The sequence below is a fragment of the Archocentrus centrarchus genome, chromosome 6 (assembly GCF_007364275.1).
Source record: "Archocentrus centrarchus isolate MPI-CPG fArcCen1 chromosome 6, fArcCen1, whole genome shotgun sequence".
NCBI lineage: Eukaryota > Metazoa > Chordata > Actinopteri > Cichliformes > Cichlidae > Archocentrus > Archocentrus centrarchus.
This window is the reverse complement of record NC_044351.1, coordinates 27,702,774-27,723,639: the sequence shown is the minus strand read 5'-3', so window position 1 is coordinate 27,723,639 and position 20,866 is coordinate 27,702,774. Positions and strand designations below refer to the sequence as shown.

General features: G+C 39.5%; 2 protein-coding genes and 1 long non-coding RNA gene across 4 annotated transcripts; 2 read left to right on the top strand and 1 right to left on the bottom strand.

Moving 5' to 3' along the window:
• Positions 1 to 5,767: 5,767 nt before the first annotated feature.
• LOC115781102 (uncharacterized) lies at positions 5,768 to 19,623 on the bottom strand. Of its 2 annotated transcripts, none has more exons than XR_004020056.1 (3): positions 19,396 to 19,623; positions 9,365 to 9,500; positions 5,768 to 6,016 (listed from the first exon to the last, which is right to left on the bottom strand). It is a non-coding gene; the product is annotated as an uncharacterized LOC115781102 (long non-coding RNA). The 2 variants fall into 2 exon arrangements; XR_004020055.1 differs by having other exon boundaries at positions 5,768 to 5,984; positions 19,396 to 19,620.
• etfbkmt (electron transfer flavoprotein subunit beta lysine methyltransferase) lies at positions 7,728 to 9,762 on the top strand. Its single transcript, XM_030730514.1, has 3 exons — positions 7,728 to 8,284; positions 8,707 to 8,837; positions 9,216 to 9,762. The coding sequence occupies exons 1-3, from the start codon at positions 7,989 to 7,991 to the stop codon at positions 9,563 to 9,565; spliced, it is 777 nt and encodes a 258-aa protein (XP_030586374.1). The 5' UTR covers positions 7,728 to 7,988; the 3' UTR covers positions 9,566 to 9,762.
• On the top strand, positions 12,656 to 14,462 carry LOC115781100 (myosin-2 heavy chain, non muscle-like). The gene has a single exon (XM_030730513.1). The coding sequence runs from the start codon at positions 12,780 to 12,782 to the stop codon at positions 14,088 to 14,090; it is 1,311 nt and encodes a 436-aa protein (XP_030586373.1). The 5' UTR covers positions 12,656 to 12,779; the 3' UTR covers positions 14,091 to 14,462.
• Positions 19,624 to 20,866: the final 1,243 nt, after the last annotated feature.

Genomic DNA, 20,866 nt, shown 5'->3' with positions numbered 1-20,866 from the left:
TAGCATCTTTTCCAAGAAGAATTATAAATAAGAAACAGCTGAACCTCCAAGAGCAAACAAGGTAAATTTTCACTCAGGCCTCATCTTTAAGTCCAACATCCAGTTATCTTCAAAACAGCCATCTGGAAAACAACATAATGGGTTGCTCAGGTTACCAGACATGTTTGTATGTGTCATCCAGAACACTGAGGTCTGGGAATTTGGGGATTTTAGCAACAACCTAATTCCAGTATTGTTATTAAAATGTTTTCCTGCCATAAGGAGAGAAGTTTGAAACTGTATTTAAATTTTTATGATTGGAAATAGAGCAGCCCTGCTTTATTTTATAGGTTTATAATTACAAGCAGTTTTCTAGGAATAAATAATGCATCAGGTGGGTATATTTGCAGTGAGTGGGAGTTAGGCATAAATTGCAGACAAAGTTTTGACACCAGAACTTTAGCTGATTTTTTAGAAAAATCTATTCACACAAGTACACCACAATATATTTTAAACAAATCTTGATCTGCATGTCTGTGACCCACAGTTGGGATTTATCTAAAATGACTCATATGGCTACTGAAATACATTATTTAGGGGTTGCGTAACTTCTGTAATATGACTCTGCATTCATAGAAATTTAATTGTGATTCATTTCAGCCATTCTTATCTTTCAGTCAGCTCATAGCAGCTTTGCTTTTTTTTTTTTTTTAAATGTGTTTGCAGATAAGTGTGATTAAAAATAAAGTTCACTTCAATAAGTTTTTGAATTATAATGATAACACATGGATATCGATAGTCACCAGGATATAACAGAGCTTTTTTGTTCTGATGCATGTGTCTGGTCTGAAATAAATTTAATGTTCATATACTTCCTGAGACACTGATATAAAACCTTCTCTTGTTCCCTTTAAATGTTAGGCATGATGATGAGCTTTGTGTGAAAGTGTGGGCCGTGCATGTTTCACGGATTGTGCTTCAGGTAACATGATGAAGAATATCCTCTAGTGGTGAAGAGAGGATGTGGAAGGACTACTGCAGACGTTCAGAGTCAGCGTTGTGTGTTCAGGGTCCACATGTACACACAGCAAAGTGGCTGCAGGCTCTAAAGGGACATCACTGAGGTTAGACATCCATTACCATAATGATTATACAAGAAAACTAAGAGGTACACATCACTTCTGTTTTTTTCATACAGCACCCACAAGCCTGAAAGAAACAGCTTAGATGCAGAGCATATGAACCTGAAATACGGCTATAACCAGCAATAAGGTGGCCGAACAGGAAAAGCATGCTTTTTTTCTTAATGAAAAACCCCAGCTTGAGTGATTGAGACAATTTTGTGCTAACAATCTCAGTGAAGAGTGATAAATCCCTACACAAAGTTTGATGACAATATGAGAAGCAATTGCTGAGATATGTCTTCGTGCCTTCAAATTCACTTTTTTGTATTTGTTTGTTTGTTTAAATCCTAATGAACAACATAGACAGTGCTTCTTTTTTAAATCTTCTTTTGCATCAAATGCACTAGACCATGCATTTATAAAGGAAAGGAGGCGTTCCACAACATTTCATTTTACATTTGCTGCTCGAAGCCTATATTCCTTTTTTATTTCAAGTCCGACCCTCATAGTGAAGTATTGTTTCTCACTGGGTAGTCCACATTTATACAATCCCCGTGAATCAACAACAGTGCACAGTATTAAGTACTAAGTATTGATTTGTTTTAATAGTCCATCACTGAAATATTATATTTTAATGACAGGAGGACATCTGCTGTAGTGTTAACCTTTGGTGCCTAATTCCAAAACCTTTAATTATGTGATTCTTTGATTTGAGTGGCAGAAGAAGAAGAAAATAGTGTAAGAAAGGGTGAGAAAAGTGTTCCTATGTTTGTCCACTTATTTTCGACGCCTTTTTTCCCCAATTTCTCTCAGTGTTGATTCGAGCATTCTTTAACATCTGTGTTTTTGCACAGCAGAGACGGCTACAAAAGGCTTCATGGAAAATCAGTAACATTGCTGTCCACCTTCTGAAATATCTGTGAGATTCAATGAGCTAGTCTTGACACACTGCTGTGACTCTTAACGCATGTAAGCCAAAAAGAAGAAGAAAATAACTTCATGAAATCCAGAAAGTTGCCAATTGATTATAGGACGAAATGTTAATTAAAATCCGTGTTTTAAGGGCAAGACTGTGTTCCACCACCTCAGCACACTCACACAGAGCTCTTCCTCCTCGTGTTTTCCAGATTGTCCAATAGGGGGAGCTACAACATCTGTTTACTTACCAGCAAGTCTTTTACTACTTAAGAACTCAAATAAGTTATCTAACAATAAGACTGTGCTGCTTGTGGCTCCACAGTGTTGTGTTTTTCTCCATCTCCAGCTTTTTCAAAACAAACAATCATCAAATTGTCCCAGTTCGGAGCTTATAAAAATCCAAACAGGCAAGGGGACCCAAAAACAGGACTCTGCTTCAGATCTATCTGGAGGTGAGAAGAGTTTATTGCAGTTTTGCAGTTGGATGCTAATTAAGCTGATGTTGACTGGAGATTGTGGCTGGCAGTGGCAGGCAGACTGAGGTTGGCTGAGAGCAGAGCTGGTTGAGTGGTGCAGAGCTGGACTGGAAAGTATATGAACACGGTCCAGGAACACAACACAAAGGAGAACAAAATAACAACAGAGGTCTACAAAACTCTGCAAAGACATGAACAGAGTTGGCCATGGCACAAGAAACTGATGAGGAGCAGATGAGAAGACTGAGTGGATGTGCTGCAGAGCTTGATTGGTGGATAGGCACCAGGTGTGCGGGCTAATTGCGGCTCAGTAGATGATTAGAGTGCCAATGCCATATGCATAAAAACAACAGAGAAAACAGGGACCAGAAGAAACACGGAGGAAGGGTGTAGTATCTGATCTACTATGGCTTAAACTGCATGTATGTGTGGTTTCTTCCTTTAGGGTGAAGGCCATGAGTTCAGGCCTGCACTGACCTTTTCCAAAAAAGGGTAACTTGGGATGAGCCTATAGTTCGGTCACCACAAAGGTATGCACATAAAGCCCCTCGTTGGGCTCTCTCTCCAAATAAGGAACTGACCATACATAAATTGATATGTTAAACAACTTGAAGATCGGTTGAAGCTGTTCTCCATATATGGTAAAAATCAGGAATGTGGGAGTTGGTCAGGAGGAACAGTATATAACCTCTGTCAACCCTCTTCTCTTGGAGTCAGGACGATTGGGAATCCCTCTCCCATTCGTCATGCATGAATGTAAAGACATTGTTCCTTTTGTAATAAACTATATTACTTATAAAGGCTCTGTATGTGAGAATTTCTCCAACTTACAAAGCACTCCATGTTAAAGGGGAATGAAAAACAAGAACTAGAGGAAATAATGGAGAGATAAAACTGAGTTTCAAGGAAGTAAAATTACACTATTTTGAGCTACTTTGTTCTGGGTTCTTGTCTCTGTAGTTTGAACTACTTCTCCTGGGAAACAGGACAAAAGTACACAGAAATCTATAGCCAGTACTCAAAGAGTGGAGGTTTCACTGAGATATCACTGATGAAAGTTTTGATGATCCTCTTTGGGAAGTGTTGCTTTTAGTGGGAGAATTCATCATGCAGGAGTGGTACCTTTATTTCCCATTGGAATGCAACTCGTGGATGTCAAGAGTTCATCAAAAAGAGAAGGGCAGAGAAAGGTAGATAATTTACGAGTGTCATTAGTGCAGGCTGGGCAGAAGAAAACTGCAGGAGGTGGTAGGTGAATAGCTTTAACTCTGAAAGGATGAGGAGCTATGTTACGTTTCGGCTATTGTGTTCAGAGTGCGAGAACAATTTGGATGAATAGAGGCTTGATTCTTATTAAACTGAGTATGACTATCTCATCTGTCAGGATTTAGCCTTTAAACCTTAAAAACACTCAAATACAGCCACAGTTTAGAGCGTCTGCTGGGAGAGCTGTTCAAAGCACTTCTCACACCAGTATAAATGTTAATTCAATGAAAACGAAGCCAAACATCATGTCTTTCAACAACAAAATCATGATAATGGAAACATTTTTAGTAGAATTTATCAGCTGAAGTCTGTTGTCTGTTCACATTTTGCATCTGTATACACTGTAGCATTCTTTTTTTCTTTCTTGCTCTGTATACATGTGTACATACATGCAAGGGAATCATCTTCAAGTGCTACTCTTCCTTGTCAAATGTGATGCAAAGTCATTATCTACACTAAATCCTTATTCTTGTACCAAAATTGTCTTCCTGTTTCACTAGATCGAGAATATAAATTGTTTTTTAAAGTGTTAGTTTTCAGGTCTGTTAAACAAGCAAATTATATATGACCTATTTAAAAAAAAAGAAAAACTTCAACCACAGCCTGTATAATGGAGGACAAAGGTATACGTGATCTTCTCCATGTGCAGAGTGTGATCAAATTGTTTCACTGTTGCCACACTGACTCATAGACCGGGGCCTCAAGGTTGCAATTCCAATATGACATCAACTCGCTACACCCGCTCGCTGTGATAGACAGCAGCCATCTGTAAACACAGTCCCCGAGCAGATCTGTGGGTGTGCCAGTCTAGGCCACAGGGGTCAGCTCTGGGTAAATTCAATGACAAGAAGACAACTATCCATTAGGACTCCTCCACCTTCTCCATCAAAAAGCAATACCTTTTCACAAGATGAGAACATAAGAGGTGCCATAATTGAAGCCTCTGGCTCCAGTCCACTCTGCCACCAGATAAACTACATGTAATGCATGACTGTGTCTCTGTAAACTACCCGATCACACACACTGCTGTTTTTCCCTTTTTTCTTTAAAACTCTTTAGCAAGGATGGCTCAATAAGGTACTTTGTTTATTTTGTATTGCACACATGTCCAGCATGTTGGACATGTTATTATTATTAATGTTAATGTTGTATTAAGACTCATTAATATCCATACTGCACATGAAAATACTGTATTATTAACCCTTGCATGGTGTTCAGGTTATAAAAGTGTGGAGGTGCTGTATCCCTTCACTCTGCTGCTGTTGACCTATTCTGTATTTTCTCCAATTCTATCCCAGCTGAAAATCAGGGGTGGGACACAACAAATAAACAGCTTTGCCTGTGTGGCCCATTATTGATCAATATGATGATCAAGATCTGTTCAGAGAACCGCTGTGATTTTAGAAGAGAAGAAGGTGATTAAGTGTTTTCAGAACATTTATTGGATAGGAAAGCGCAGACAGAGGGCAGGAGGGTAGGGACAGAGGAGGGGAGAATGACACACAGGAAATGGTCTGGTGCAGACTCAAACCCAGGATTCTAGTCTTCAGTATGTGGGCCACCTGTTCAACCAGGTGAGCTACAGCAACACTGTCTAATCAGAGTCTGACACTCAGTTAAAAGTTGAGGATGAGATTGACCATCAGCTCAAAAACAGGCCCATCAGCCACCAGAAAGGAATTAAGCACCCTGCATGGCTACCAGTGTGGTGCAACCAAGGCAAACACAAACAGTGGTTACTCATGTGCAAGACATCAACTCTTATTTTGAAGTTTTCATCCACCTACAAATTCATCTGTATCAGGAAATGTCCCCTGATCCAAACTCTGTTCTAGACAATAGCAACAAAAATAAGAGGAAGGCACAATATACCGTAATCAGGTGCAAGAAATACACATGCAAACTGTCCCTTAAGTGTTGTATAGACTGGCACAAATAGTGTCAGAAAAACTCTTAAATTATCAAATGATCAGGCACACTCAATCAGCTCTTGTAGTAAGAATTTAATGTCTTGCAGCTACATTCAGCATGGCAATCTGCAAGTGCTCACTTGAGGAAGTCTCACAGAGCATTTTCATACATGTGATTACATAAGATGTTCCTTTTACACAGGAAAGGAGTTCAGACAAAGAGGAAATAAAACCACACATTCGCAGTTCGACAAAGTTCCACCAACTTGCCACCTTGCAGCTGCACGCAGGAAGCCGTTCTCCATCTCTTCCTGGAAAATAAGTCATATCCTCTTCATAGCAGCTAAATAAAAACATACATTAGTATAAACTTTCACTTCCCTACCGTCTGCTGTCAACATGTTATACAAATGGGGAAGTCAGACAGGGGTGGGAGGGTGACATTAAGACTGTAGATGTAATGTTGTCTTCACATTACTGCTTATTATTAATTCATTAAAGTACATTCAATACAAAACGACTTCTGAGAGGTCATACAAAGGTTTCCTCTTTACATAGACATCTCTGTTCAACAATTTATATAAGCATGATTATTATAACTTGCACAGCATCTATTTGTTCAGCCATACAGTTCAAAGAAGTAAATTTTAGTAGTGATAAGAAACCTTGCTTCATGTATATTTGTTCAAGATAAACATATCTTGGTTATGATTATTACATTATGCCTCAAAAACAAGTAGCACTTCAGTTCATAAATATGGCCTAACAGATGTAAATAACAAATATTAACCATATATGTGGTCTGGATTGCTTAGAATTAAGATAAAGTAATAATCTGTTAAGCATTTTTATATAAATTGTTGTGGCTGTATTGATTTAGTAACACAATACTGTGGCCGATCCACCAGCCCCGTAACACTGGCTGAGGAAGAAGAATATGAACAACATGCATGCGTTAATAACGGCACGTCGATCATTAGTTAAAATTTAACAAATGCTGCGTGTAAATCAAAGGTAGGAATCGTTTTGAGCGGAAAAGATTGTCCGCATGCCGGTTTTAGACGGTCGAAGGAACTTCAGTCCGACCTTGTTTTGCACTCGTGTGGGAAACACCGGAGTCACGCCGTCTGCGGTTGAAAATACTTTGCGCATCTACATCAATATGTGCGGTTCAACTCATGTTGCCTTTAGGCGCACCTCGTAAACTCAGCAGTCTATACTTCAACAGACAGACGGGTGTTGAAGACGGGAAAGTTTCGTTTGTTGACATATACACGTCTGTCATCACTGTTTTATATAATTTAGTGCTACAATGCTATGATGAAATGAATTTTAAAAATCTGTATAAAAAATAGATACTTTTCATCAACATCTTCCAAAAGATTTTTGTTTAACACATTACTGAGACCCTTTATGATTGTTATAAAAACGAAAGTGGTACACAACATAAGCAATACTATACAGGTATATTTACACATTTCTAAGATTATTATAACCAGGTTATTTCCAGAATTTGGCGCCATGTTCATGCTCAAAGTTTCTTTGTGAAAGACAAGTTTCAATTGGTTACTGCAACATTTAGCTAATATTAGATAATTATTAGATAGATCAAACCTAGGTCAATCATCAATCATATTTAGGTACATGGTTGTAGCTGCAAGAAAAAAATCAGTCAAACTGCTATCAAGTGATGCGGTTGTAGAAATTTGAAATTGTTGCATCCTAGAAATACAAATATAACCATATCACTGCTGCATCAGCAGATATTTAAGAATACATAAAAATGACAATCAAGTTGATTTTTGAAAACACCGCCATATTCTTATTAAACATGTTCTCAGGGGCCTCTGCGACCATTTTCATTAAGATTCTAGCACTGAATTATATAAAACACTGCATCAAAGGGAACAAGATAGTGGTGACAGATGTCAACTCGAAAAAAATTCCCTAAAAGTTTTATAAACAACTTTCTGTTTGCTGACGTACAGATTGCTGCATTTACGAGGTGCACCTAAAGGCACCATGAGCTGCCTCCATATACTGAATCATATTTAGTGATGTAGATGCGCAAATTATTCTTAAGGGTAGCTAGCGAGACCGTTTAGCTGAAGCGCTCATGGCGTGGCACCGGTTGGGAAACGGCAGGAACAGTCTTATCGATTTTTACTTGCTTTTCTTTTCTTTTTTTTAAAGTCAGTTAACGTGATTGTGGCAGAATGTGAGGTTAAGAAAGGCCACGCTTTACAAACAAGAGGCTATAACTGTAGCCTCACCGCTAACGTTAGTTTATTTGCCTTAATCTTACCTTTGCTATCATGACAACAAGACTTTTAATGCCCCGATCATGCACTCAATATGTTAAACTATTTTACAAACTGTTTACACAGACACAAGGGCACAGATACCTCTCAAATGTTTACCCGCCTGCCGAGCGCATCAGGAAGTTTATTACAGAAAACACGGAGCTCACAGGAGAGCAGAGCCTGACTCCAGAGATCAGGCTGAGATTATTCACCCCCAGCTGCAGATTCTGGCGAGAAAGACCGGAACTGTGGCCCTTTGATGACCCCTACTGGGCCATATACTGGCCAGGGGGGCAGGCGCTGTCGAGGTAAGGTGACAGCTTCAGCTGACTGATCACTTTATTAGGTACACCTCTTAATCTGCTCATTAGGGCGAATATCTAATCAGCTGTTCAGCTATGGCAGCACGTGCTTCCTGCAGGATAATGCACCAGGCTACAAACCTGAAATCATATCAAACTGGTTTCTGCAACATGATAGTGAATTCACTGTATTCAAATGGCCTCCACAGTCACCAGATCTGAGTCCAATAGAGCAACTCATGGCTGTGCAGCAACTGTGTGTTGCTCTCATGTCAAAATGGACCAAAACCTCTGAAGGAAGATTCCAGCAGCTTGTTCAGCTTGCCAGGAAGAAGGCGTACCTAATAAAAATTAGTGTAGTTTATGGTGTTTGGCAGTTTCTGCTGTTAAACTGTTTTGTTTGTTTTCTTAATGACTCCCTCTGGCAGGTATGTCCTGGATAACCCTGAGGTCTGCCGGGGTCAAACAGTCCTGGATCTGGGGAGCGGCTGTGGAGCCTCGGCCATTGCTGCAAAACTGTGTGGTGCTGCTCACATAGTGGCTAATGACATTGATACTGGTACCTGTCTGTTATTATTTATTTATGTATTCTGGTATTGTTGCTGAATTTTGAGTTTGTAGCAATGGGTCCAAAACTGTTCAAGAAGACTTTTAAAGCAGTCATATAACAGGAACTATATTGCTAAAATTCTAGCCCACAAAAATCAAAACGCACTTCCTTTTACGCTCCACAGGGCCGTACAGCCTTTCCCTCTAGACACCAGTATTTATGATCTTAAAACTGACAGTACTGATACTTTCGTTTGGCTGACAGCTGATGCCAACACTAAGGACAAAATTAACAATCTAGCTTTTTTGTTAATACTAAATTGGAGCTGTTACAGTTTCTGCTCAGGTGTTGCAGTAGAAGCCCTAAATCTGCTTGTTTGCATCACAGTTGCAGCCGTTGCGACCCAAATGAACTTTGAGCTGAACGGCCTGGAGCCGCCCGCTTGTCTGACCGAAAACATGATTGGTTCAGAGCCCGAGGCCTTCAATCTAATCCTCCTGGGTGACATGTTCTATGATGAAGCCCTCGCCACTGACCTTCACAACTGGTTGGACAGCTGTATCAGAGCACATGGCACCAAAGTCCTTATCGGAGATCCAGGCCGAGCCCAATTTGAGAGTCACCGCATCCGACGACTGCTGCATCAGCTGGCCCAGTTTGAGCTGCCCGAGTCTGTCAGAGAGGAGAATTATGGTCTAACCTGCAGCAGTGTTTGGTGCTACTGTCCTGAACTGTAACAAAGAGGAGAACTTGTGCTGCATTGATCTGTGCCTAAATATTGTGTCACAATACCCACCTGAATGAGAATATGTAAATATGTTGTGTGACTGCTTTGGAATTACTTTTTACTCTGGGTCATGTTTCGATCAAAAATAAAAAATAGAAAAGTGTTCATGTAATATGTGGACAGGACAGAAATACAGGCCAAACATTATTCTTTGGTTGCAGCATTAATTTCATCCGGATTTTAAATGCATGTAGGTTACACACACACACACACAGATTATTAGGGTTATTTGTCAGACTGAAAATTTTCAGAGGAAAACTTTCAAGAAAAAAGTGGTAAGTTTACAAGAAAAAGACAACAATAAAAAACTCTAAATTTATCTGAGATCAGACACAAATTTATGATATGCTGTTTTCTTCTGAATAGGCCCACTTTATAACAATGTCAAGACATTTGTGATAAAATGGGGAACCAGGACTTAAATCAAAACTTCCTTATTCTGAAATCCACTTGCAAAACAATTTGATTAGGTCATCCAGTGCAGACATAATACCAGTCAAATGGTGGGGCTTGTGATGTGATGAGCTTGATCCAACTTGCCAATTAAGACCACGTGGTCCCTTGACCAAAATTAATTTTTTTAATGGAAAATTATTATTTTATAACTTTAAAGAATATTAACTTGTAAATTTTTACTAATAAATTTACCTTTACTAATAAATGTTTAGACATTGTGATTGCAACTTACTCAAGAGCACTTCTCTGTTTTTTGTCTACTTAAATTTTTTTACTATTTAGCCTTCACCATCTGCACTATATGGGCAAAAGTATTGGGCACAGCCTCTTAATCCTTAAATTCAGGTGAAATTTGGGTGAAAGCAAAGTGGCCCTACTGCTAACTATGTTCTCACATGTGCTAATGAAAACACACATCACCGGAGTACCCCATGCTTTATGGCATTTCTGACAGGAATAGTAAATAATAGATCCTCCTCCAATTAAAGCCCTTTGCCACAGCACCACTTTTAGACAGAACACACTTAACTAGAATTTATCCCCATAATAATTCATACTACCAAAACACAAGTTGGTCTGCAGAGCCATGTTTCAGGAGGCACACAGTCATAAAGTACAATGAAACATAATATATTTTTGGACAGCCAAAAGTCGCTAGAGAAGTTGCTATATGATGTCATCACTTAATTTGCATAATTGATTATTTGCATGTAGTTGCAATCGAGGCTGTAGGTGAGAGGAATAACATCTTTGGAGACTAAAAGGCCAGTGAAACACATAGAAAGTAGTGGACAGAGTTTTCTACTTGCATTTTTCAGATGCTCAGCACAAATGTTATCCATACCACATGCCTTATTGTCTTTCAGTGTCATGATTGCATTATGTATTTCTTGAGGGGAGACAATCACATTCTCATTACTATGTATATCACCCACCACATAAGCACTACTTTTGACACAATTAAACAGCTCATTGTAGTGCTCCTGCCATAACTTAGTAATACCTTTTACATCACTGACACCATCAATAGTAGTTGGAAGTGATGTTTTGCAATTATTTATTTTCTTAATTTCTTTCCAAAAGTCCTTGACACTATTAATTTTTTAACTTTCTTTCAAGATAGTCAGACCTCATAGTGTTTTCATTTCTCTTTATAAATCTTAAAGCATAACTGTTTTTACCTGTTTTTATACTCAAACAAAGGGCCATGTCTATGTTTACCCGAATCAAACCATGCTTTAAGAGCCCTTCTGGCCTCTCTGTGAAGCTCTCCTACATAGTCATTCCAGCCTGGCTTGATACCATGTGAGCTGGTTTTATACAGAGGCTTACTTGATGTAAGAATGGACGTCACAACATTCTCATACACAGTGCATAACTCAGCGCTATGTTGAGGGTTCTTACAGTTCATATCATGGCATGAGATGGCTTCTTTTGGTAAACCCACTGTCAAAAAGTAAAGAAAAAAGAGACAAAAAGTAAAGAAAAAATGCCCTAAATATGTTTAGAACTACTAGGGCTGGGGAATATGGATCAAAATAATATCTCAATTTTTTTTTACCTGAATGGCGATATACGAAATATATCTTGATATTTTTTCTTCCCAAAGGTATAAACAAAAAGGGACTTCTGAGTCAAGGCTACATGTCCCAAATGTCACACAGACACTTTTATTAACACTCAGCTGTAGATGTACATGAGAAATTGCTCAAAAATAAGCCACTGGCATATTTAAATAATAATGCTCCTCAAATAAATAAATGCTTTTTTCCTTCCTAAGAAACGACTCGCAGCTGTGCTATTAAAATGTAAACAGATAAGATACAGAGCAAAAACAGCAAACGGCTGACATATTCTTTAAAAAGCCAGTCTGCAGTGAAGTACACTTCACCAAAGCACTTCTTCCTGTAAGATAACAAAATATTTAAACTGACTGAAAGAACAAACTTCCATCCTTCGGTCAGCAGGATTTCAGCCAGCTCAGTAAATCCATAGACATATGCGCTGACGTATCACAGCAACGGGCCCACCCGCTCAATGCGGCGTCGTATGCACCGGCTGCATCAGGAGGACAGGAACAGAGCCACTTCCGCTATTAAGATCACGTGACTTACGGTACAAACCAACAGCCAGGTACTCTTGGGGGTCCGCGCGATGCCAAAGCGTACGAACGGATGCAGTACGAAGGCTGCATGTACACAAAACACGGCGATAGCGGAGGATTTCAGGTTAACAAAAAAACTCTCCAAAAGTCGCCGACGTCACCGGGAACACTCACTAAATTTGTCGCTAGTCGCTTTTTGTAAAAAAAAAAAAAAAAAAAAAAGGTCTCTAGGGGGGTCTGAAAATCCGCTAAATCTAGCATTGCTAATGTAGTGTTGCTAAGTTGGCAACACTGGAGGCATGTTTCCCACTGTGTCACATCAGCTTTTCTTTTAAAAATTAAAGAAAAACATAGGCCGGTTGCTTGGCAGATTGCTAGGTCAGTCTATGTAATGTCAACATTCTATCCTTCCATCACACTTTGATCTTTGAGCTAGGATAAAAGATCAAAGTGAAGTAATGCCCTTAAAACCTATAGGTAGAACTCAGCCTACAGAACTCGCTCACTTACTAATATATGCTAGTGAAAACTTAACCACAGCTTGGAACTGTAGTTTCTTGGTGAATACAAACTAAACTTATTCAGTGATTTCAAGAAGACAAAAATGAGTCACAACGAACAGAAAGTTACCTCTTCAGAAACCTCAGAGTGCTCTGTGAACACAGACAGCTTTGAGACAGTTGAAGGAGAAAATGAAGCTTTAACTCAACAACTTGAAGTACACCAGAAGGAACTCCAAGGCCTGCAGGAAACACTGGGAATTAAAACAGTGTTAGAGAAAAACTGCAAGGCTCTACAGAAGTTAAATGAGGAAATGAAGGAACAGCGTACAGCCATGAAAAAAGAAATCCTGAGACTCAAGGAGGAGCGTGAGTACATCGCAAAATTAGCAATGTGTTATGAGGTTGAAAAAGATGTCCACACCAACATTCAACAAGAGAATGAGGACTTGCAAAAAGAGATTCAGGAGCTTCAGAAAGATCTTGCAGAGGCAAAATCTTTACTCAATGAAAAGTGCAATAATGACAATAACCTGATGGAGTCTCTGACGTCTCAAAATTTGAATTTGCACCAGGAGCGGGAAAGTCTCCTTAAAGAATATCATAACTCTGAGAATAGAGAAGAACTGGAGAGGTTGAGGAACTTAAAAAAAGAAAACAAGCACTTGGAAGCTCAAATCAGTGAGATTAGGAACAATATTCAGATGAGAAGAGCTTTAGAAGAGCTTAAAGCTGAGGAGAAAGTCCTGCAGGAACACAGCAGAAAACTTTCAGCAACACAAGCTGACGTCTCCAAACAGCTTGAAAGTGAAGAAGATTGGAGACAAAAATATCTTGTGCTGACGCAACAGACAGATGCCTTAAAGCACAGAAATGAAGAAGTGGCTCACCAAATTCAGACCATCAATGAGACTTTAGAAGATTTAGCTGCTGCTAAGAGGTCTTATAAGACTCTGAAAACAGAGAAAACCTTAATTACTAGACAAAATACGACCCTTGAGAGGGAGCTACAGGCGCTACAGTCAACGCTCCGAAAAGAAGAGTCTTGGACGGAAAAAAATAACAATCTCAGAGTTGAGATTGAAGCCCTCAGCGTGGCAGCTCGCACTCTGAAAGGTGAAATCATGGCGGTGCGCACAAACCTCCATGGGGAAAGAGTGTTTAAGCTAATGTATGCATCATTGAAGGCTGAAAAAAAGAACATTAGTAAGCTCAAAAAACTCATGGAAAAAGAACGGGATGAACTAAGAAAGAAAATGAGAAAAGAACATGATCTCAAGGAGAAATGTGCAGCAATGAGGGCTGAAAAAGATGATCTTAGCAGACAACAAAGAGCGCTAAAACAGGACCTCAGTGAGCTGCGTGAACTTGTAAGCGGTTTGAGTGCTCAGACAGAGGAGAAAAGCGCTATATAAAAACTAGTCCGTTTACCATCTTACGGAGTCAGCATCGAGTCAGAAAGCATCTTTTCCTAGTAAATGCTCAACAAAACCATGTAGATCTCTGGCTTTATATTTGGGCCATCTCAAAAATTGATCTTAAATGAGCAATTCATTAAAATTAGTTAAGCAACTACCCAACCAGTCGCAGCAGATGGCTGCCCCTTCCTGAGACCGCGGTCAAGTGAGCCGTCAATTCTGAGCCGCGGTCAAGCCAGCCGCAGATCAGCCGCCGCTTAAATTTTCTTGCGCTTCTACCCTAAGCTTTATGGTAATGCTCGTCTTTCGTTGCCAATTTCTGTACAGCGGAACAAAAATAACCTGTAGTTGCTTTTGATTAATATATGTGTTCGCGTTCTGTAAAACACTATGACATATAACAATCACATTTATTAAATTATGGATTTTAAGACAAAGTTGTGGTGTGTGTGTGTGTGTTTTGGCGAAATTAAGAGAAGTACAGCCCCAGAAGTCCTTTTTTTTTTTTCCCTCGGCAAAGATGTGTTCCTTTAGTCGTGTGAAACTTGATTTCATTACAGATTTATTCAAGTCTTCCTCATGGCCTGCACAGCTGATTTTGCAGAAATCTGCGACAGGCTCCAGCCTGACAACCCTCCACCCGCGACGCTTAACCCAATAAGCGCAATAGGATGGAAGGATGGATGGAAGGATGGATGTGGCTAATATTCATGCAGAAAATCACGAGAAACAATCCCAGGCTCAAGTTAAAGGACTGTACAATTGTAATTATAAATTGACAATTCTGAGCGTATTTAATGAACTCAGTCCAGTGTGGTTGTATTTTTTATAAGTCCATTAAAGCTTATCATTGATAGCTGACATTTTTTGTATATTCAGCTTCTGCCTTATCCACTCTACCTGGGTGTGAAATTTCATCTAAGGCTAGTTAAGGACTCCACTTAAATTACATAACAAATCTGCACAAAATTCACCAAGGTTTGTTAAATATGGAAAATATCAAAATAAATAAATTCATAAAAAATCAGTATAGGAAGCTGACGCAGAAATCTCAACAGATTATCAGTCTGCCTGACCCCCTCTGCATGTGGACCCAGTTTCATCACAAATAACTGCAGGAATCCACACAAATCAGGTGATAAATCCACTCATATTCATCCAGGTCCATTTAATATGGAAAATATCAGAAAATATTCATAAAAAATCAGTATAGGAAGCTGATGCAGAAATCTCAACAGATTATCAGTCTGCTTGACCCCCTCTGCATGTGGACCCAGTTTCATCACAAATAACTGCAGGAATCCACAGTAATCAGGCGACAAATACACTCATTTTCACCCAGGTCCATTTGACGGCTGGCTTGACCGCGGCTCAGAATTGACGGCTCACTTGACCGCGGTTTCCTGAGCCCGGTTCTGTCGGAGGTTTCTTCCTGAAAAGGGAGTTGTTCCTCCTCACTGTCACCACATGCTTGCTCATAGGGGGTCGTTTGATTGCTGGGGTTTTCTGTATAATATTGTATGATCTTTACCCTGCAATAATATACAGCTCAACTCAATTTTATTTGCATAACATCAATTGATTTGCTCAGAATACAGTACCAGTCAAAAGTTTGAACATACTTAGTAGGGATGCGCCGATCCGATATTCAGTATCGGTATCGGTCCGATACTGGCCTAAATTACTGGATCGGATATCGGAAAGAAATAAAAAAATGTAATCCGATACATTAAATAACGTTTCGCTCACATTAGCTGCATTACAGGACTCAGTCGTCTTCTTCTTCTTGTGGGTTTGCGGTTGACCAAACCAGCTTAGAGCTGCATTACCACCACCTACTGGAATGGAGTGGGGGATCAGGAGTTACAAAACAACCCCCTCAGATACTCCGTCGCTGCGATGGATTCCCTTTGACACTGAGCGATCATCGCTGACATGTTTTTCCGCCTCCACCGCTCTCTGCCTTGTTTGTGTGTTGTGCTCGCAGTGCTCAGAATCAGCTGTTATGTTTTTTTTCTCTACTTCAGCTCCCGGACATACTGCTAGCGAGCGAAGCTATTAGAACTGGTGACTGTCCGGTACCGGAAGAACCCCTTCGCCGTCAAAATATTTTTGATACTTTAATCCCTGATTTGTGACTAAATATAGACCTGCAGTCCCTAGTTTTTCACGTGAACACTGATGACGCAACAGCAGCAGTCAGCTGATTTACGTGCAGTCTGTCTGCACAAGCGCAAAGAGGCGGAGCCGGTGAGCTCTGATGGAGCAGAAGGAAATGTTTTTCTAGTGTCCAAAAGAAGCCTTTTTGTCCCTGTAACCTCCATTAAACCTTTACTGGGAAACAGCTGAAGGTCCTTCATCAACCACCTGATCAGTAAGTGAAGAAATCCACCCTGTTTGTTTCACACAGGGAAAAACTGCAGTACGGAAGTTAAAATATGCAGATGAACTGTTAATATGAAAAAAAGTATGTCTTATCCAGTTACTTGGGTAATCAATATAAATAGAATACACAATTGCTAAAATAATCGATAGTTGCAGCCCTAATGAAATTTGCAACATGCTTCTCACACAGAAGCAATAGGATTCAGGTGATAGTTATTGTTGTAACTAAGTAAAGTTTATTTATATAGCGTTTTTCACAGACAGAAAAGCGCTGTACAATAATTAAAACACAATATCACCCCCACCCCCACCACCAGAAAACACTATGTTAAAAACATAATAACATTACCATATTAAAAGAAAAAGAATAAAAATAAAGTCAGAAACCAGAAAGCCTGGTTAAACAGAAAAGTTTTCAACTATTTTTTAAATGACGTCACAGAGTCAGCTAAATGGAGCTGGAGTGGTAAACAGTTCCAGAGCTTTGGTGCCACTGCCTAAAAAGCTCTGCCCACCCTGATTTTGTTGTGTGAGGGACTGTTGACTTCTTTTTTTTATATATTTTTAAATGCCTGGATCAATTTTAAATATCGGATTTATATCGGTATCGGCCGATATCCAAATGTAAAATATCGGTATCGGACATAAAAAAGTGGTATCGTGCCATCCCTAAAACTTAGTGTGTCCAAAATTTGTGTCCAAACAGTTTTATTCTCCTTAGCAACAGGGTGCATTCAAGCATTTACAATAGAACACAAGCTGGTCCGTTTCTGAAATGCTCCACTCTGGACCCCGTTTCCGAAACACATAATTTTCACTCCGTTGTCGTGTAAGATGTCGTGTAAGCGGGAGGCCGAAACGCATCAAAACGACGCCGTTTTCATTTTGAAACGGTGTCGTCTAAACGGGACCTAAGACTCCTGTTAACCAGTTAACCAGTCTGCAACCCCCACACAACCACCCAAAAACACTCAGAGTACTCAAAACACACACACACACACACACACACACACACACACACACACACACACACACACACACACACACACACACACACACACACAAGAACAGGGACTTTGCTACACACACACACCTACACAGACATCACTCCCTTCACACAGAAGTAGGCCTACACGCACACGCTAAGACAATCTTGCTACTGGACCTGCATGCCTCCAGAATCAGGAAGCGTGCAGAGAAAATCATCACTGACCCGTTTCACCCTGGCCATCACCTGTTTCGGTGCCTTCCATCAGGCCGACGTTTCAGCCATATGAAGACCCGAACGACCAGGCTACAGAGAAGCTTTTTTCCAACTTCCATTATTCTCATGAACAATTGAACACTACTGAACTGATAATACTTGGGACACTTGCATATCAAAAATTACCTATTTAATTTATGTAAGGGCATACACAGGATTCTCACCTTTACTTCAATTTTTTATTTATATATTTTATATAGTTTTTATACTGCACAAACTGCAGCTTTTTAAAATTACAAGGTAAATTGCACATGCTAAATATTTTAAATGTTTTCTAGATTTACAGATATGAATGTGTGTGTAAGGAGAGAGTGAGCTGTGTGAATAAGATTGTTTTTACTGTATTTTTCGTGCACTGTGAGCGTAACCGAAAACAAATTCCTTGTTTGTGTGAGCCATACTTGGTCAATAAAGCCTGATTCTGATTTTTGATTCTGATTCTTCGCATTAAAGCTCGACGCTCAGGTAAATGCAGTAGTGACATCCTGCTTTTTTCAGCCGAGTCGGCTATCAAAAATCAAGCCTTTTCTTTCCAAAGGTAATCTTGAGACAGTGATACGTGCATTTATAACGTCTCGCCTTGACTACTGTAATGCGCTTTTGTTTGGAATCAGCCAGGCCTCTATTGCTCACCCACAGCGGGTGCAAAATGCTGCTGCCCGATTTTTATCTGGGGCAAAAAAGCAGAAGCACATCACCCCAATCTTGGCTTCTCTTCACTGGCTTCCAGTTCGATTTCGATTCCAGTTTAAAAATTCTTTTGTTTGTTTTTAAATCCTTAAAGGGTCATGCCCCTTTGTGTTTGTCTGAACTGCTGCTCCCTCCTCTCGTTCCCTTAGGTCAGCAGACCAGATGCTGCTATGTGTTCCAAAGTTGCAACGCAAACTCAGAGGAGATAGAGCTTTTGCAGTTGCGGCTCCAAAATTATGGAATGAGTTGCCATTATATGTAAGAGAGGTTCAGTCACTCGCTGTTTTTAAATCTCGCTTAAAAGGACATTTTTACTCCCTGGCCTTCGACCTAGTGTGAGACTGTGACTATGGTGTTAAGTTAATTTTTCTGTTTTGTAGTTCCTTATTTTTAAAACTTTTTGATATTTTAAGTATTTCAATTTTTAATACTGTGGTCATTATTGGTGTGTCTTTTATATTGTTCAGTCCTATGTCTGTGCTTGTTGCTGTGATTGATGTGTTGTACAGCGCTTTGGCCAGCCTTGTTGTTCTTTTAAGGTGCTTTATAAATAAATTGGTATGGTATTTTATTTTAACCATAAAAGTCCAATTATATTTTTAAAGCAAATTTTTCATGGAAGGTGCTATTACACGTCTTACTGGCAATTCCTAATTACACTTGCATGACGTTAATCAGCTCACTTTACCATTACTAATTAAGCTTTTGCTTTATTTCTCTTTTTCCTTAGTATTTCATTCATCTTTATTTTCCTATTTCTTATATCTTGTACCTATTGTACCTATTCCCCCTCTTATTGAGGTGTTTTTCAAACACCGCAATAATATTCCAAATTTATAGGGAGAATCGCTCACAACACACAGCAGGAATCTCACACAAAGGTTATTTGCGGTGTGATATAAGCAGCTCATGCATATTCTCAAACGGAAAGCACCAAGCCCAGTTTAAGGAGAAATAACTCACCCTCCCGGCCGGTGTCTGGACACAGCTGGTGGTGTCAGATGTCGCTGCAGATCACAGATTGTTTCGGTTCGTGAACGCCAAATAACGTGACGCCAAATAATGTTGCTTCTGTTCTGCTGTGAGTGTGTTGGAGAAACTCTCGTAGGCAGAGCCTATCATCCGTTTGACGAACGGGAGAGGAAGAAAACCAATCGTTCTGCTCCGCGAATAAGAGGATTACAAGAGTTTTATACCTTCATATCCACTCCCACATTTTAGTTTACATCAAACATGATATATTATGGAGAACCGGCTTCAGCTAGTTTTCAGTGTATGTGAGAGACTTGGTATGCAACCTTTCCATATCTGGCTAATGTCAGGGCCTCAGTGTCTAAACTTCTTCACTGATGGAAGCATGCGTGGATCTTGAACATGCACATCCTTATTTAGACAAAGACATGAAGTAAGGGGAGATTTTCCACCCAGAGAGAAACAGGGCCTCACACGTAAAGTGTTTTAGAGTAGTAAAAAAACCCCTATATGAAATATCAGGCATGTAAAACATCAGATACCACATTCTTTTTTCTCCTGACAGGTATCTCTGCGGGTGTATGTTACACATAGTCTCAATCAATCATCCCTCCTCTGGTTGATCACCGGTCACACACATATTTGGGTTAAACCTGTCTCTGCTTCATTAAAGACGCATTATTTCACTGTATCCGTGTTCCGTGTTAAAGCAAGCCCCTGATTCACCAACGCATGTTATCTTCGATGTGTGTGTGTGTGTGTGTGTGTCTATATATATATATAATATATATAATTACTATATTATTACTACTGAACTAAAGCATACACTGTTCATTAATCCAGTGTATGTGACCACTATAATTGTCAATAAATTATACTAAAACTAACTGTAAATACTAATACCAAAGCGATAAAAAAAATCCCCAAAAACTTCATGGCATGGGTTTCAAGGGCCAAGCAGCTCCTGTAGTGAAGGCAGGCAGTGTTTAATGATAAGTAATGTTTCCTTGTCTGTCTCCAACACCAGGGTCACAGAGATACGCTGGAGTTAGTTTGTTTTACATTTATACAACAAGAGTGTTGTCTTCATGCAGAAAGAGAATGCTGTGTTCCCTTGAAGAATGCCCTCATTTGCAAATATGTAGCCATGGGATTTCATATTAACCAAATAGTAAGAAATGTGCTATTTTAATTATGATTGAAAATGTTTAATATTTAACACCAATCTTCACATTCTTCCCTGATAAACAAGCTGCAGACAGCAAACTATTACACAAGATTTTATCTCTGACTCAGGCTCCTGAACATTAATAACTATCATATCTGTAAGTCGAAGTAAAACTGTTGGGTCGTGACTTTTAGGGGTCCCTGTGTTCCTTTTTGGCTGAAATGAAGTAGATTCAATCCTGTATAAAACTCAATTAAAATCAAAGTTTCCAAAAAAAAAAAATTATTGCGCAGG